This window comes from Salminus brasiliensis, chromosome 19 (assembly GCF_030463535.1).
Source record: "Salminus brasiliensis chromosome 19, fSalBra1.hap2, whole genome shotgun sequence".
NCBI lineage: Eukaryota > Metazoa > Chordata > Actinopteri > Characiformes > Bryconidae > Salminus > Salminus brasiliensis.
The window spans coordinates 35,309,021-35,327,793 of record NC_132896.1 but is presented as its reverse complement, the minus strand read 5'-3'; the positions used below and the strand labels follow the sequence as shown (position 1 = coordinate 35,327,793).

At 41.9% G+C, this 18,773-nt stretch overlaps 2 protein-coding genes across 3 annotated transcripts; both read left to right on the top strand.

The window, feature by feature from the left end:
* Window positions 1-1,304: 1,304 nt before the first annotated feature.
* On the top strand, window positions 1,305-13,935 carry asb5a (ankyrin repeat and SOCS box containing 5a). The gene is made up of 7 exons (XM_072663558.1): window positions 1,305-1,497; window positions 6,219-6,298; window positions 7,150-7,257; window positions 8,446-8,599; window positions 9,516-9,650; window positions 10,858-11,049; window positions 12,164-13,935. Exons 1-7 carry the CDS (start codon window positions 1,305-1,307, stop codon window positions 12,289-12,291), a joined length of 990 nt encoding a protein of 329 aa, XP_072519659.1. The 3' UTR covers window positions 12,292-13,935.
* Window positions 13,936-14,311: 376 nt separating this feature from the next.
* Window positions 14,312-17,651, top strand: spata4 (spermatogenesis associated 4). Of its 2 annotated transcripts, XM_072663704.1 has the most exons (6): window positions 14,312-14,492; window positions 15,401-15,530; window positions 15,644-15,762; window positions 15,895-16,116; window positions 16,609-16,712; window positions 17,529-17,651. In XM_072663704.1, the coding sequence occupies exons 1-6, from the start codon at window positions 14,392-14,394 to the stop codon at window positions 17,612-17,614; spliced, it is 762 nt and encodes a 253-aa protein (XP_072519805.1). In that variant the 5' UTR covers window positions 14,312-14,391; the 3' UTR covers window positions 17,615-17,651. The 2 variants fall into 2 exon arrangements, with proteins under 2 accessions (XP_072519805.1, XP_072519804.1); XM_072663703.1 differs by lacking the exon at window positions 17,529-17,651 and having other exon boundaries at window positions 15,895-17,247.
* Window positions 17,652-18,773: the final 1,122 nt, after the last annotated feature.

Below are 18,773 nucleotides of genomic sequence, written 5' to 3'. Positions count from 1 at the left end.
GACTGGTGTGAAACTCAGCTCTGTCTCCTGTGTGATTAAACAGTAAACAGTAGTGATATAATGCACTTATAAAGTTTAAACCTCTAAACTGCACTTTATTCAATATCATCACCTGTTGCCATGCTGGGGTCTCTCACCACCTGTTTCCACCTGTTTACTCCTCACTGTGGGCTTATTTGTTTATTTGTTTGTTTATTTATTTATTATTCTGCTGCAGGAGGACATTGCTGTGTGAGAGGGGGGGGGGTGTAGTAGGAATGTTTGTAATTCTGAAAAACATGAAATTGGTGGAGTTCACTGGTGAGTCCACCAAAGCTGTAAAAAAAAAGAAAGGCAGCGGCCACTTCTGAATTAATAATGAAACACATCAGCTAATAAATAAATAAATACTCAGTCTCAAGGTTTTTATTGCAGAGAAAACAGCATTAAGTTTCTTCACTTACAACTTCAGACCGTAAGAGAACTTTGATATGTGGGAATCTGCACATAAATAATTCAAAGCCTTGGTAAATATGTAAACACATAAAAGGGAAAAAAGACTTGTGTGTTTTTTGTTTTTACATATTATTGAATTAATTTGATTATGTAAGAAATTTATCGCAAGAAACAGACTGAAATGTGAAGTTTCTCAGGATAGTTTCTCAGATAATATCTATTTATTTACCTCACATGTAATATTTAATGTGCCATAATACAAGCCACATTACACACCCATCAGTCATTATAGTAAGACCACCGGACTATATTGTGTAGGTCTCTTCTGTGCTGTCCGTTGAGGCATGGACTCCACAAGACCTCTGAAGGTGTCCTGTGGTATCTTGACACCTTCAGACCTTCAGCAGCAGATCTGTAAGTTCTGTAAATTGTGAGGTGGGACCTTCATGAGCCTTGGGTGCCCATGACCCTGTCTATAGTTCACTGGCTGTCCTTCCTTGGAGCACTTCTGGGAGGTACTGACCACTGCATACTGCAGGAACAACCCATAAGACCTGCTTGCTGATGTTCTGAAGATGTTCTGACCCAGTCATTATCTAGAACCTCACAGTTTGGTTCTTGTCAAAGTGTCTCAGATTTTTCCGCTTGTCCATTTTTCCTGATTTATCTCCTTCATCACCTTCAAGACCTGACACTTGTTCACCTGCTGTGCAAACTGGGGGCGCTGTTGGTCAGCCACAGTCTAGCCTACAGCAGAGCCCACCAGTCACTCTCTTTCTCTCTCTCTCTCTCTCTCACACACACACACACACTCTCTCTCACACACACACAGTGTACCAAAATATTCCCAGAGTTCCTCAGACTCAGCCATGTCGGAAGGCTCAGAGGAGTACAGGCCGTTTGCGGCTCAGCTGTCCAATGTTTACTTCACTATCCTCGCCCTGTTCTGCTGCAAGCTCTTCATCAGGATCACCCTCAACCTGCTCACACACTTCTACATCATCAAAGGAAACCGCAGAGAGGCGGCCCGGATATCAGCCGAGTTTTACGGCCAAGGGCACGGTAAGAAAGACCTCTCACACCACAGAGGGGTCCGGGGGAGGCATGGTTTATTAAAACAAGGAGTGTGTGGCTCAAATGTTTGTGGACACCTCTTCTAATGAATGCATTCAACTACTTTAAATTGCACCCATTGCTCAGCTCACAGCTTGTCTAGTCCCTGTAGAGAAGTACTGCCAATAGAATAGGACTCTCTGGAGCAGACAAACATAATTCTATTGGCATCATGCTGTCTAATGCCAGGAGTGGGCTAGAGGGGTATAAAGCCCCCCAGCATTGAGGAGCTGTGGAGCAGTGGAAGAGCTGTGTTCTCTGGAATGATGGTGGTGGAGCTCCTTCCAGTACTTTTGGGATGGGTTGGGGATGGTGATGAGGTGGAATGGTGATCATCATCTAACATCCAGACCTCATTAACGCTCATTAACACTCATTAACGAGTACAATCAAATTCTCACAGCAATGCTCCTCCTAAATCTAGTAGAAAGTCTTCTTCTCTGGACAGTAGAGACAGTTACTCCAACAAACTTTTTTTAATACCCTAGAAAAAACAATGAATGAGCAGGTGTCCCAATACTTTTGTCAATTTAGTGTATTTGCATGTAAATTGTAGACAGTGCAGTAGTGTATGTATAGTGTAGATTCATGTCTTTATATTCTGTATTTACTACAGTGAGGGACCCTCATTTTTCACTCACCTTCATACACACATACAATAATAATAATAATAATAATAATAATAATGATAATAATCTCAATTTAACACATCATAAACACATTTTAAACAAAGATTCACATCTATAAACATCATAAATAGACATTACTCAAACATTGAATCTAAAGCTGGAGCTCTATGCTCATCCTCATCACGTCCCGCTCTGTAGTGCTGCTCCGCGCTCAGACTGGAGCGCAGTGGGCGGAGTGATACCACACGCTGTGCTGAGGCGAAAGTGGTTCTGGTTGGGGACACCCTTAAGTCCAGCCAGTATTAGCCAGTGATGCTAGACAACACTGTTAGTCTAGCGTCTCCTGTTGTAAACTAAAGAAGCTCACATCAGACACCAAACATGTCCGGGGTCAGAGATCAGTCAGGATACTGTGATGTTTTACTGAACTGCTGCTCTAATGCTGTGCTGCTGTAAATAAAAGATATACAGACGTTTACATACGGAAGTAAGTGTGTTTAAGTGTTGATACTGTTTGAGTGTATTTATGGCTCCAGCGTTCTCCCCTGGGCTGGGTATTTGTGTCCTGTTATACACCGACCCGTGCCAGGGTCACATGACCTCAGTCCGGCCTTGCAGGCAGGGTGGCAGAGCTGCGCAAGCCTAAATGCTGGCTGATGCACAGAGCGGAGTATTAATAGAAATCAGGTCATGTCATCTGATTCCTCCCTTAAAACACACACACACACACTTACACAAACTTACACACACACAACAAACCAGCAGACAGACTTGACTGAACTAAACTGAATCGTATCATAAAGTGAAATAATGAAACATGTTTATGAATCACAACCAGTAATGATTCATTTTTGTGTCCGTTTCTAACATCCCCTACATCCCCTGTCTCTCACAATCAAAAATGCTGTTTCTGTTACTGTACCTTTAAGACTGATGTATGTAAATGAGCTCTGTTCTCATAGGCTGGCTGGTGATTAAATGTAAGAGTTTATAATGCAGTGATTCAATTAGTAAATCATTGCACTTGAACTGTAGATCAGATTTCAGACTTCAGAAGCTGTTGAATCATTTTGTAAAGAATCATAATTGAATCAAATTTCACTTTCAGATTTCAGAATGTATGGAATTATGTTATAAAGAATAATAATTGAATCATATGTTAATTATGGCTCCGTGGGGCATTGAATCATTTCCCCAAAGAATTGTAGTTAAATCGTGATTCAGTGTAGGACTTTATAACGCAGTGATTCATTTAATAAGTAATTTACTAAATGAGTCATTTCATGTAAGTATTTTAATAAATATGATTCACTTATGAGTTTTAACAAAATGATTAAACAGATTCTAAAGTCTGTGATTAAACCGCAGTCCAATCTGTTGAATAATTTTGCAAAGAATCATAACTGAATCATATTAAAGTTTCAGACTTCTGAATTGAATCGTTTGATAAAGAATCATAATTACATTGTGGTTAAACTTTAGAACATCGTGATACACTGAATTGTGTTGTAAAGAGTCATAATCAGGCCGTGGTTCAGTTTTAGAATCATTCTGTAAAGATTTGTAATCAATTTGTGATCAATCAGTTTTCAGACCCGACAAACATAATCGAATCGAACCTCATCATGGTGACATTAATGCACTGATTACTTTCCTAAAGAATCGAATCATCGGTCTGAGGTCATAGATTTACACCTCTAGTGCAGACCCTGAGGAAGGCAGGCTGTGTGTGTGTGTGTGTGTGTGTGGGGGGGGTTGGGAAGTAGGGGGTTGGACGGCCTTTTTAGTTACAGCAGTGAGAGTCAGGTTCTCAAATAAACAAGACCGAGTTCAGTGAGCTTCAGGGACAGAGGGGGGAGTATACTCGCAGGACAGACGAAGCCTGGCTTTTATTCGTCAGCTTAAGTAGAGCAGCGCAGATAAAAGCAGCAGACAGAGTCAGACACTCGCGTTTTATCTCTCTCTCGCCCCGAGAGCCTGAAATGAAGAAAACACAGTCTGTTTCAAAGTGGAAGTCTTGCTGAGTTGGTTAACCAGTCAAGGTTGGTGTGTGATGTGTTTGTGTAAAGCAGTAAGACGATTTCATCTCCTGCAGGAAATAATTAGACACAGACGCTTAATAGACGCCGCTATGGTGCATGATCGAGGCTCGAGTGCAGAACTGGGTTTCAGACACTGAGGGCTGAGGGAGTGTGTGCTGTTAGATTCACCGCAGATGAAGCTGCTCTTGAATGTAGTATTGCTCTCAGGTGGCGCAGCTGTCTAAGTGCTGGCTTACAGGTTTGATCCCCAGTGATGCCACAGCCATCCGTCAGTGACTGGGAGTTCCAGACAGGATAACTGTCCTCTCTCTTCCAGGATGGGTAGGGTGGTCCTCCTTCTCCCCCCATCACTACAGTGGAGTGTAGTCATGCGAGGGGGCCGGAAATGATTAAATTGGGGAGGCGATGGTCAGAATCTAATCACTGTATAGTTTGAGACGGTTGAGTGGTCTGTCCAATCTGATCAGCTTTGTGTTTTCAGGGAGAAACTCTTCATGTGATCTTATGAAATTAATCTGTTATGGATAAATGCAAACAAATAGAAAAGTTCTGGAAGTTAACTATATGAGCCCTAAGAGGGGCGAGGGGTCGAGTGGCAGCTGGACTTTCACAGAAATCATTGCAGCCTGATGCATTTGCTTTTTCAGACCCAAATAAAAAACAGCAAATGAAGCTGTTGCTAATCCATCACAGCAAACTACTTTAAAATGCCTAATATTTAAGGTTGCAAAGTACTTCATCTCTAATGTGACTACCAATATAACTTAATTCCCAGCTGCCAGCTTTGATTCAGTAGCTGGTCTAGTAGTTGACCAGGTGTCCTCTTTTCTTTGGACATTTGTCTTGACATTGGTCTTTTCTTTTGGGACGTGAAAACTGCGTCCAGACGGGATTTCTAAATTGTATAAAGTGTATAGCGTTTGCTTCTGCAATAGCCATTCAGTCTGTGTGTGGATCTATACAGCTTTAAACACGCCTGTTTAAGCCCCGCCTTCTCGTATGTGGACGGCCCTTTGTTGGTCTACATCAGAGATGCTATAAACGAGGAGAGCAGCCACTGGTTGAAAAATGAAAGGGAGTTCTTATAACGCTCAACGTGGCGTCTGTTTCCGAATGAAGTCCCGTCTTTTAATCAAAATAAGCCAATTAGCTTGCTGGTTACGCTGCAATTGGAGGAACCTCGCCCTCGACATGGAGATCAGTGCAGACGCAGTAACCAGAACAAGCCGGAAAAACAGTTTTGTGCATTATTGAGTCAAACATTACAAACTGTTCATGAGGTTTTTCAGGCACATTTTAATGGATCAGGTATTGGCTATTTTAATCCCAATCCAGTCCATCGTGGTCTTTGTTTGAACCACAGTGTTCAGAGCGCCACCTGGTGTCCTCAAGGCACCATTAACGGTCTCTATATCCCAGCCGGCTGCAAACCCCGATCGGGACATCCCGAGCACTCTAGGTTAGCACGCTGAGGCTGACCCAGCCAGGAGTGAGTGTGTTCCGATTAGTCAGCGGCCTCTTGTGTAATACAGGTATGCCGCCTGTCCGGCAGGGGGGTCACCGTTGCTGAGGGGCTGTGTATATTGTAGCAGGGTCAGACATTAGTGCCACTAGCTCTGTGTGCTCTGCCAACAGCGCACAGTTCTGTTAATGAAAGAGAAAGATGGAGGAAGAGCACGATGATGATGATGACGTTTGGAACGCATCCGCAGTTATTCTGGATATTGACTCAGGTGTGTATTAGATGGCGAAAAGTTGAGTCACAGTTCAGGGCAGACCATCAAAAGCGAGCTCATTTACATATATTAGTCTTAAAGGTGCAGTGCCAGAAAAAATGGTAAGAAAAAAAAAAAAAGAAAAAAATCATGTTTTGTTTCCTGATCCCACACAAACGTTAAAGGTGGAGCTCAGGTAAAAAGAACAATGCAGGAAACAGTTGAAGGTGAAAGAGATGCAAATGAACCTTAAATTAAGCTTGTTTTCATGCTGTTGTTTGTAGGGTCGTGGGCTGACCGCTCCCCCCTGCATGATGCTGCAAGCCAGGGACGACTTCTGGCCCTGAAGACCCTTATTGCCCAGGTGAGTGACCCCTCAATAAGTGCTTTCAGATCTGCAAGATCTTCGTACTGAAGAACACGTTAAAGAAGATTAGAGCGACTTTATCATCATTTAACCACTGCAGGAGATTTAAAAGGGAAACAGTGTCAGTGCAGTGTTGGTCTAAAAGATCACCGGTGCCACCATGTGGAAGCAAAGAGCGCTGCAGTCATAAAGCTTGGAGAGCTCATCAGAGGCCTCAGGGAAACTCATCACTTGTGACAAAGTGCTTAAATGTGTAAAAAGTATAAAAAAAAGTATTAAAAAAATTATATATATATATATATATATATATATATATATATATATATATATATATATATAATATAATCTGCTGTATGTAGTGTGTTGTTGTTGCTATTTAAATGCACTGACTGTAAATATGAAGACATGTGCTGTGTTGCTTAGTGGCTTAATTAGAGCGTTCTCGTGTTATTATTATTAGTAGTATTAATAATAAATTCATTTTAATCCATTAATACACATTATTGTTGGAGATTGGGGGAGGATGGGTGGGCCTTGCAAGACCATGAGTCATACAGAGCAATCTAGCAATGTAATCTGGTTCAATTGATCATAACTAAAGCTCTTATGTTCATTTAAATGGGTTATCTGGGTTTTTTCCAGGCATCTTTAATAGAAATTTAGAGCTCAGGACTGACTTTTCAAAATCATGTAAAGCATGATGTATTCAATAATCTTAATTTTTGAATTATGCATAAATACCACCTTTGCATTTTGGTCTATACTCACTCTCCCTGTCTCTCTCTCTCTCTCTCTCTCTCTCTCTCTCTCTCTCTCTCTCTCTCTCTCTCTCTCTCTCTCTCTCTCAGGGCCACAGTGTGAACGCATTGACGATAGACCACGTGAGCCCTCTGCACGAAGCCTGCATAGGGAATCATGTGGCCTGTGCCAGAATGCTCATCGATGCTGGAGCCAACGTTAGTCACTGCAGGGCCTGATTGGTAACCCTTGATTAGAAGCCTAAGCTGATATAAACGCCGCAGTTCGCTGCTGAGTATTATACAATATACACTGATTACAAATCAGAGCACTTTGTCATTTGCACAATTTTCCCCCTTAATTTCATATTTCATTGATCGGTGAAGAGAATTGTTATGGCATTCAGTGTAATATCTTTTCATGAGGCCAAAAAAACCTGGGCAGCACCCCTGTCTGAGGCTAACTGGTGTACATAAGCTTCCATGACTTGTTAGCTACAGTAGCCTCGTAGCTCTAGCGTACAACTAAGAAAGCAGCATGTGTGTTGGCTGATTTACTACATAGGAGGAATGTAAAAAGTGTAATTACTGTCCATATTTGTCCATCTTCAAATTAATATATGTACATATATACATATTATATATCTGGAACACATTTCCCATATCTTAAACTGATGTATGATGAAGCCTTAAGGGAGCTTTATGCAGCATTTCTACTTAAATCTGCAGCTTCAGGATCATGGTGAAGCTCCACTGACTGTATCAGTTCTACTTAAATCAGCAGCTTCAGGATCATGGTGAAGCTCCACTGACTGTATCAGTTCTACTTAAATCAGCAGCTTCAGGATCATGGTGAAGCTCCACTGACTGTATCAGTTCTACTTAAATCAGCAGCTTCAGGATCATGGTGAAGCTCCACTGACTGTATCAGTTCTACTTAAATCAGCAGCTTCAGGATCATGGTGAAGCTCCACTGACTGTATCAGTTCTACTTAAATCAGCAGCTTCAGGATCATGGTGAAGCTCCACTGACTGTATCAGTTCTACTTAAATCAGCAGCTTCAGGATCATGGTGAAGCTCCACTGACTGTATCAGGGAGAACAGCGTCTCTATCGGTGCTACTCCGGGCTCGGAGCTCTGCTAACTGCACTATGGAGCTCTGGTGAAGCGAGCAGGACGGCGCTCTCCAGAACTGCTGTGTAACGCTGCAGAACCCATAGAGTCATATTAGTGTCAAATACTCTAGTATTACTCTACTGCCTCAGTCAACTGTAGGGGGAGCCCAGGAGCAAGAAATGCCAATTCTCGCGTACTGCTGCTTTAAGTTGGTCTGTGCTTTCAGGAGTAATCAGTGTTCTTGATTCTGACTCAGTCTGAATGCTGCTATACTGTCTGTGTGTGTTCAGGTAAATGTGTTGACCATCGATGGGGTGACCCCTGTGTTTAACGCCTGTTCGGCCGGCAGCGTGCCGTGTTTGGAGCTGTTGTTGGAATGCGGAGCCAGACCTCAGGTTCTAGCACCATGCCAGCCGTCCCCCATCCATGAAGCAGCCAGCAGAGGTACAGGCGCCTGTGTGTGATGTTTAGGGAGTGCAGTTAGCACCATGCTAATTGGTGGTATATACACTAAACTATCAGCCATCAACTTTAGCACCACTGACAGGTGAGGTGAAAACCACTGACTACCTTCATCTACAGTGTCTCCATCTGTCAGGGATCTGCATATCAGTCAGTGAGTAAACAGTCAGTTCTTGAAGACGATGAAGGTGATGAAGGTGATGAAGCAGGAGAAATGGACAAGCATAAGCATCTGAGACACCAGAACCAGACTGTGATGTTCTAGATAATGACTGGGTCAGAACATCTCCAGAACATCAGCAAGCAGGTCTTGTGGGCTGTTCCTGCAGTATGCAGTGGTCAGTATTTACCAAAAGTGCTCCAATAAAGGCTATAGGGAATGATGGTGGAGCTCCATCCAGTACTTTTGGGATGAGTTGGGGAGTCTTCCTCCAACATCCTGACCTTACTAACACTCTTGTAGCTTAATGCAATGCAATCAATCAAATCCTCACAGCAATGCTCCTTCAGAATCTAGTAGAGAGTCTTCTTCTCTGGACGGTAGAGACAGTTACTCCGACAGAAGCAGGACCAGCTCTTTAAATACCCTTGACTTCAGAAAAAACAATGAATGAGCAGGTGTCCCAATACTTTTGTCCATATACTGTACATCCACCTATTCCGCCTACAGCAGTTTTTCAACAGTGTTTCAGGCTGGACTTCCTTCTTAGTGCTTTTTACAGTGCAGGGCAGAACAGAGCTCATTTACATATATGTAAATAATAATATGTAAATAAGACACCTGGCGGGTTTTGGTTGATAATTCTATACAGATGTTATAAGAGGAGGAAAAATGCACAGTGCAGGTGAACCCAGCATGCACTGCTCTGAGCTTGACGAGTGTGACTTCTCTCTCCAGGCCACAGTCAGTGTGTGGAGGTGCTGATCTCGTGGGGTGCAGATGTGGATTATGAAACCCGGAATATGGGCACTCCGCTCTTCACGTCCTGTCGGTGCAGAGAGTTCGTCTGTGCCCGGAAGCTGCTGGACGGAGGTGACTCACTTTGCTTTAGTCCACTGCAGAAACTGGGTCCTGCGGCCAGCGTCTGGCTGGGTCCTCTGGATTTCTGTGTAAACGGGATGACTTAAGCCCAAAGTGATGATAGTGGTGATACGTGCACTCAGAGGTTTTGGCTCCTCTGTTCAGATGACAAGTGTTAAGATAAGAAAAGTGAAGAAAAACACACTATTTATTATTTATATTATTTTATATATGGTTTAGTGTTCCATAAAATAAAAAAAGAAAGATATATATATATACGTATATATTCTAAAAGGAATATAATATACAATATAAAGAGAGAAAATGTATAGTGCGTTTATATAGTTTACATATTTAACTACTGCACAGCTATTTCAGCTGTTTAAGTACTAATATGTATGAGTATGAAAAAACTTTTTATGAAAAAGTATGAAATTTTCAGATTTTAAAATATTTGAAATATTCCATAATATTCCATAATATATTTTGTTTTTACATTATACATAATTATGTATTAAAATGTGAGGATTAACATGGAGGATCATGTGAAATCAACAAAACATGTATTTTTAATGTACATTTTAATAATATTGTGGATAAATGCATGAATTGTGACATTTATGAATGAAGGAAATCACAGATTAATTTTAGTGTATATTATTTCTGGCATGTATTGAATATGTTCTTTTAGAGGTCTGAATATTTTGGGTGTAATGACTGTGTATAGGCTGCAGGGTATTGATCTAAATCTGAATCTGATTTGATTAGGGCTCCTAAGACCTGTATAGGAACACTGCTCAGCTCTTCTCCTATTGGGCAGACTGACGTCAACAAAATGATAAACAACAAGATTTACCCAGTGTAAAGAGCACCTACACTCATACAGGAGCTACTAAAGGTTATTTGAGACTGAAGAACCATCTTTGGTTCCATTGGTCACCATTGGTTCCACAGGCAAACATTTTATTGGTTTAAATTAAAGGTATACATTTGTGTATATGTGAAGAACCTTTGAAAGGTTGAAAGACGTTCTTGTAAAGGTTCTTCTTACTCACATTTCACGTCCCTCAAAAAAACCCTTAGTTTGTGGCAGCTGATTTTTTTTATTGTACGCATACAGTGTTTCCTATAATGGCCAATGAGCGTAGCTACATGTGGATATGATGAAGAGTAAATGAAGAGTCTGCTTGGTGTGGTTGGGGCTGTGTGCTGTCCTCAGGAGCGAATGTTCAGAGAGGCTGGCTGATGGAGACTCCTCTGCATGCAGCAGCTCAGCGGGACAACGTGAGCATCGTGAAGCTGCTGCTGGAGTTCGGTGCCGACGTTAACGCTCGAAACCTGAGCTTAAAGAGGCCGGTGGAAGTGGCGCCTCCTGGAGGCCACACTGAGGGATTCTTACTCCTCTACGAGGGTGAGGCACTCCTCCTACTGAAAGGCAGTGTTATATATTTTTTATACAGTGTATACATTAAATAGTTATAAAGAGTTAATTACAGGTACACACTCTCACTGACCGCTGACTTCATGTTTATTTGGGTTTATTCTAATGTTATATAGAGTTAATTACAGGTAGACACTCCCACTGACCACTGACTTTATGTTTATTTGGGTTTATTCTAATGTTATATAGAGTTAATTACAGGTAGACACTCTCACTGACCACTGACTTTATGTTTATTTGGGTTTATTCTAATGTTATATAGAGTTAATTACAGGTAGACACTCCCACTGACCACTGACTTTATGTTTATTTGGGTTTATTCTAATGTTATGTAGAGTTAATTACAGGTAGACACTCTCACTGACCACTGACTTTATGTTTATGTGGGTTTATTCTAATGTTATATAGAGTTAATTACAGGTAGACACTCTCACTGACCACTGACTTTATGTTTATTTGGGTTTATTCTAATGTTATATAGAGTTAATTACAGGTAGACACTCTCACTGACCACTGACTTTATGTTTATTTGGGTTTATTCTAATGTTATATAGAGTTAATTACAGGTAGACACTCTCACTGACCGCTGACTTTATGTTTATTTGGGTTTATTCTAATGTTATATAGAGTTAATTACAGGTAGACACTCTCACTGACCGCTGACTTTATGTTTATTTGGGTTTATTCTAATGTTATATAAAGTTAATTACAGGTAGACACTCTCACTGACCACTGACTTTATGTTTATTTGGGTTTATTCTAATGTTATATAGAGTTAATTACAGGTAGACACTCTCACTGACCACTGACTTTATGTTTATTTGGGTTTATTCTAATGTTATATAGAGTTAATTACAGGTAGAGACTCTCACTGACCCCTGACTTTATGTTCATTTGAGTTTATTCTAATGTTATATAGAGTTAATTACAGGTAGACACTCTCACTGACCACTGACTTTATGTTTATTTGAGTTTATTCTAATATTATATAAAGTTAATTACAGAGTTTTATTTACTGGAACTGTGGCTGTTTACTAAATCATCTTTCTTTTTACCTGTTTTTGTTTCCTGTTTTGTTTTTTAGCCACGCCCCGTTCTCTGAGCCAGCTTTGTCGTCAGCGAATCAGAGAGTGCCTGGGCCGAACTAGACTCCACCTCATTCCACACTTACCCCTCCCTAAAGCACTCAATAAATTCCTGCAGTACAGATAGCATTACTATCCTACACTGAGAGTCCAGCTTATTAGGCACTCCTACACCCCCCTAAATGGTTCTATACAGAACCAAAAAAGGGTTCCACTATTGCCATGATTTAAAGAACCCTTTTTAAGTACTACATGAACCCTGACAACTCAGTGAACCATTGGGTTGCTTAAATGGTTCTTTGCTTTTTAAAGGGTTCTTTAGATTGGTCAAAAACCTTGTGCAGACGGTTCTGTATAGAACCTTTAAAAATGGTTTAATATAGCAGCAAAAAGGGTTCCACTATTATTATGAGTCAAATAGCCCTTTCAATCATATAGAGAACCCATTTTCAAGAGTACATAGAACATTTTAGAACCGTTTTAGTACTACACTCACACTTTAGTACTACACTAATGGATCTGTGTAGAACCGTGGTAGTCTATTTAGAGAACAAATGGTTCTACAGTACCAAAAATGGTTCCATTATTGTTCCATTATAAGTTATAATGGAAGTACCAATCTAAAAGAACCATTTTCAGTACTACACCCCTCAAAATGGGTTCTGTAGTAAAGACAATGGATCGATATAGAACCAGGACAACTCAAAGAACCATTTGGATGCTGAAATGATTCTTTGTTTGGTTAAATGGTGGTTAACCTTATGAAGATGGTTCTATATAGAACCTATTAAAGGGTTCCACTATTGTTATAAAATAAAAAAATTAGTGTGACATAGAACCCGTTTCCAACACTATAGAGAACCTCTTTTCAGTACTACAGAGAACTGAAACACTTTTCCTGCCTGTCGAGAACCAATTTCCAGTACGATATCAAACTCATTTTCAGTACTTAATAGAACATTTTCTGTTGTTGCTACATTCTTTGGCCATTTTATTGGAAACACCGACCATACAGATGCACTTTGTAGATGTACAGTTACAGACTGCAGCCAATTTATCAGCCCCGCCCCATTCCCCAATTCATCAATGGTAATAGACCGCCATAAGACCACCAGTGGACCCTTCTCAGCACAGCAGTCCCACCAACACTAGTGTTAGTATTAATCTCCATAGAGAAGCACTGACCAATAGAACTGAACGTGCTGGAGACCCTGAGCACCATGCTGCCTAATGCCAGGCGTGGGCTAGAGGGGTATAAAGCCCCCCAGCATTGAGCTGTGGAGCAGTGGAAGAACTGTGTTCTCTGGAATGATGGATGGTGGAGCTCCATCCAGTACTTTTGGATGGGATGAGTTGGAGTGTCAGAACTGATCATCCAACATCAGAACCGGACCTCACTGATGTTCTTACTCTTGAAGGACAAACTTCTTAAGCAATAAAAAATAATGACTGGAATTAGTAATCAGCTCCAGATTACAGTTCTGGACAGGGTGGTCAATGGTTGTCCAATTCCACTGATGAATGGAGTCGAGGAGGGGCTGATAGACTATGCAGTAAAAGATGAGCTAATACCTGTAGACCTGTGCACCTATAATAATCTGAGTTTCCGATAAAATGGCCAGTGAATGCAATTTCGATGTAGGTGGACGTAATAAGCTGGCGAGTCGGTGTGTATGAGCCTGGTCTGTCACTGTGTCACATGTTATGCTTTTCTTTTAAAGATCTGAGAAGATTTAGATTTGTAATTACTGCTAATCAATATTCAATAAAGTGTCCATCATAGACCCTGACCTCAGTAGCATGTTGTATATGGTTTCCCTGCGGCTTTAATGCTGTAATTCATTTTACATAACAGAAATAGGCATACATACATACATATATGCATTTTTTGCAAGTAAAGTCTAGCCTACTTTACTATTATTGATTACATAACCCATACCCCCTTTATACTGTATTTTAGAATGCATAATCAATGAGAAATCAGATTATTGATTAAAAGTTAGACCAATATCAAGCCATTCTCGTTGATATACTGGGCTGCAATAACGTTAATGACCACCAGGCGGCAGCAGCAGCACACAGCTCGTTTTCTCGTTTCCATGGAATCACAAACAACAACAACAGCGACTCAGACAGGTCGAGTTTACCTGGATAAGTAAAGCTGAATGAAGCTGCAGCCTCTTCTGACCTGGCTATCTGCTCTATCAGCTGGTTCAGAAATCCAGCTATGGCCTACTCACAGCCTCCTAAGAGGACTGGTCTGCCGAGAGAAGTCTTAAAGTGGCTGCAGAGTCTGGATTTGTCTGTTTCTCCAAAGAACATGCGCAGGTGAGTGCCAGCAGAGCAGGACACAGAGCTACTGATTCTAATATTCTGTCCACCTCAAACTCTGAATGTAGCTGCAGCAGCGTTTAAGGTCTTAACCGCCTGGTCCAAGCTGGGTGACCAGTTCAGCATAGGGCATGTTTTCATTTGGTTAAGCTGGTCAACCAGTATGACCAAGCTGGATGACCAGTATGATTATGTTGGTCATACAGGTTAACCAACTAGGTCATACTGGTTGGCTGGTTGATATTGGTGGCATACTGGTTGGCTAGCTTGGCCAGCTTGGTCATACTGGTCGACCCGCTTGGACATGCTGGTTGACCTGTATGACCAACATAATCATACTGGTCAACCAGCTTGGTCATACTGGTTGTACCAGTATGCCACCAATATTGACCAACCAACCAGTATGACCAAGCTGGTTGACCAGTATGATTATGCTGGTTGACCTGCATGACCAACATGATCAAGCTAGTCAACCAGTATGTCCAAGCTGATCGACCAGTATTGACCAGTCAACCTGTATGTCCAAGCTGGCCAAGCTTGCCAACCAGTATGCCACCAATATCGACCAGCCAGCCAGTATCGACCAGCCAACCAATATCGACCAGCCAACCAGTATGACCAAGCTGGCCAAGCTAGCCAACCAGTATGCTACCAATATTAACCAGCCAGCCAGTATCAACCAGTATGACCAAACTGGTTGACCAGTATAACCAAGCAGAGCTCCTGACCTGCTGCTGTTAGAGCTGAGAGCGAAGGGGGACCGGCTCCATATTAATGCCTATGGGTTTAGAATGGGACGTCAGAAAAGCTCCTGTAGGTGAAATGTGTAGGTGTCCCAATACTTTTGTCCATTTTGTGTATCTTATAACATTAGCCGATCACTATATCCCTTTCCTCTGTTTTAGAGACTTCTCCAATGGATACCTTGTGGCTGAGATCTTTTCCAAGTTCTACCCAGAAGACTTCCCTATCCACTCCTTCGGCAATGGGACATCACTGGCCACCAAGCAGGGCAACTGGACTCAGATAGAGAAGGTCAGTAACACGTCTATGCAGACGGTCACCTGACTGGATTGAACTGATGCCTTCTCAGCGAGGATAAGAAGCTGCTGTAATTATATAATGTGTGTTTCTGTAATTAATGCAAGGGTTTAATGAAGCAGCAGCTCAACCTCGTGAAGGAGGCCTTAGACGGCACCGTCCACTGCAAACCTGGAGCAGCAGAGGCTTTAGTGCAGGAGATTTACACCCTACTGACCAACAAGAGGTGAGTCAACCACCTCAGCACACACAATATGTAGAAAGACATGCAGACATCTGTCCCTCCAACGTTTCCTCTGAAACCAAGAGCATTAATAGGAAGTATTGACTCACCCACCCTTCCCTTATCCCCCTGCAGGCTCAACACTGTCCAGGAGGGGGCGCTGGACTTCACAGATAGGAGCTACCAGGAGCAGCTGCCAATCGTGGCTCGAGCAACCGCCTCCAAAGCCATCAAAAACAACCTCCGGCTCAGTGAAGAGCTGGCTGAGCCCAATATCACAGCCAACCAGCAGAAGATCCAGGCCATCATCCACCGGCATGTAGAGCGCAGGAGAGACGAGAGGAACCGCGACCCCAGTGAGACACACCATAATACACCCCACACACACCCTACACACACCAGTGGGTCGGCCAGAGGTCATAATCTCTGTCTGCTCTACTGGGACCGTGGATGTGTTGAGGAGGGGGCTGCTGAGTTATCATCATATATTAAAAGCAGGGCAGGTCAGAGATCCTCCAGGATCAGGGTTGGGACCCTGTGTCCTGCACAGTGTGAAGTCGGGGTGTAGGAAAATATCGATACTCTTAAGTATTGTGATTTTAAGTTTTGCAATTCTGTATTGATTCAGTGTTATAATGTCATTCTACAGAATCGTGTACAGCACCTTTAATGCATGCAATATTTGTGTTTCTGTGGTTAGAAGTGAATAGTTTACCTTTAAAATTGATTAAAAATGACTAATTTTATTATGAATGTTAATGATGGTTCATGTCTGTGTGTCCAGGACTCCAGATATGTCTGCTGTTCCGATAGGGAGGTTTTTAGATACTGACAATCTTGCCTGTTCTTGCGTTTCGGTGTGAAGCCCACGCTGAGCGAGCAGGCTGTTAGACTGCCCCCCACCAGCGTCCAGAATGACACAGACCCCTACACCAAGGCCAGCCACACCGGCAGTAAGCCTGCAGTGCTAATGCTAAGCACACAACCCCACACACACACACATTCAGTATTTTACTGTGCTTACTCATTTCATCACACTGGTTCCTGTTATACATTTTAGTATACAGTTCTGTGCAGAGGTTTTAGCTGCTGATTAATCGCTAATAATAACACTCCTACAGAAAGTGGTGGAGGTTCTCCATCACTGTGTTCATCATTAGAACATCTCCAAAGTTCTCCTCATGGAGTCTAGTGTTATTTAGCTGCTTTATCTGTTCTGATGAGATCTGGAGCTTCTACAGAAAACATGATCTCACTGCTGAGAGACATTACTTTAAATGTCAAAAAGTTTGTGGACACCCCTTCTAATAAATACATTGAGCTACATTAAGCTGCACCCATTGCTGATACCGATGTGCAAATGCACAAACACAGCTTGTCTAGTCCCTGTGGAGAAGAAGTACTGTCAATAGAATAGGACTCTCTGGAGCAGATCAACATTGATGACCCTATTGGCTCCATGCTGCCTAATGCCAGGCGTGGGCTAGAGGGGTATAAAGCCCCCCAGCATTGAGGAGCTGTGGAGCAGTGGAAGAACTGTGTTCTCTGGAATGATGGTGGAGGAGCTCCATCCAGTACTTTTGGGATGAGTTGGGGATGATGTGAGGTGGGGTGATGATCATCATCCAACATCCTAAAGCACTAAAATTGAACAGGTGTCCCAATACTTTTGTCCATATAGAGTACAAATAATTTTTTCTGCACAGTGTCATTACTCTACTCTACGAGTTCAGGAGGATCATGACTCTGATTTTGTTCTGTGTTTTTAGATGCAGTAGTGTTTGGGGTCAAACCCACAGTCCACTCTGGAGAGATCAGACACTGGCAGGTGGACACGTCGGCGCTGCTGTCCTGAAGAGGGTTTCGGAATCAAATACGTCATATTTATATATGAAGAGCAGATCTTTATTAAAAGATCATAATGCATATTTTCAGTTCATCTCCTTCATAATAAACTCTATTATTTTTTCTGTGAGAGTGTCTGCCTTATTGTCCATCCATTTCTATACTTTTTATAAATCAATAATTACGTTTTTTTATTTATTATTATTATTTATTAATTATTTTAATACTTGAGGCTGTTATGCATAGAACATGATGCAAATAAACAGCAGAATGCATTTGAAATATTCACACTCAGATTTACACACTGAAAGTTCAGCTGTTTTTTGTGCCGTAAACAAAACAAAAAAATGGACAGACTGGCTTTAAGTGTAAAATTATATTCTTTACTCATAATAAACATAATATCACAACTTCCTGCAGAAATGACAAGCTATAAAATTAAAATGCAAAATAACAGGATTGTGAGTTTTGCTGCTAATAGTTTTCTATTTGTTTACTAATGTTATTATAACATTATTTTTCCCTTTAGTTTTAGATAATGGATATAAAGAGTGGGGTTTAAAAAGGACTCTGAGTGGCTGAGCGGTCTACTGTGGTCCAGGGGTCGAATCCTGTGATGCCACTTTGCCATCAACAGCCGGAGTGTGAGAGAGCACAACTGGCCTCGCTCTCTCCTCTCATCACTCTTAAGCGATGTTGGCCGGTACAGGCATCTGCTAGCTGCTTTCCTGTCCGACGATGTAAAGAAGAGGAGGTGTCCGGCTTCAGACGGGTGTTAGGTCCTTACCCTCTGTTCTGTCAGCAGTGACTGTGCGCTGTCTGCATGCAGTGTTCAATTAACACCTGTAGTGTTGAATTCACGCCCAGATGGACTCGAATGACCACTGTAGGTGTTAATTCGGTGGGGGGCGGGGGTGCAGGGTAATGTCTGGGCTGCCTGCATGTTTTCTCCTGGATTTAGAGCTCACTTAAACAGACAGGTCTGAGGCGGGTTGCCCAAATTCATGTCTACCGCGTTCCATTTCCGCTTCACACACACACACACACACACACACACACACACAAACTGAGTAGTCGTCTGTTGTGTTATATCAGAAAACATGCCTTTCTCACTGACTGCTTGTTGCCATGGATATCTAAAGAAAGAAAACTGGCATTTATGAATCTGC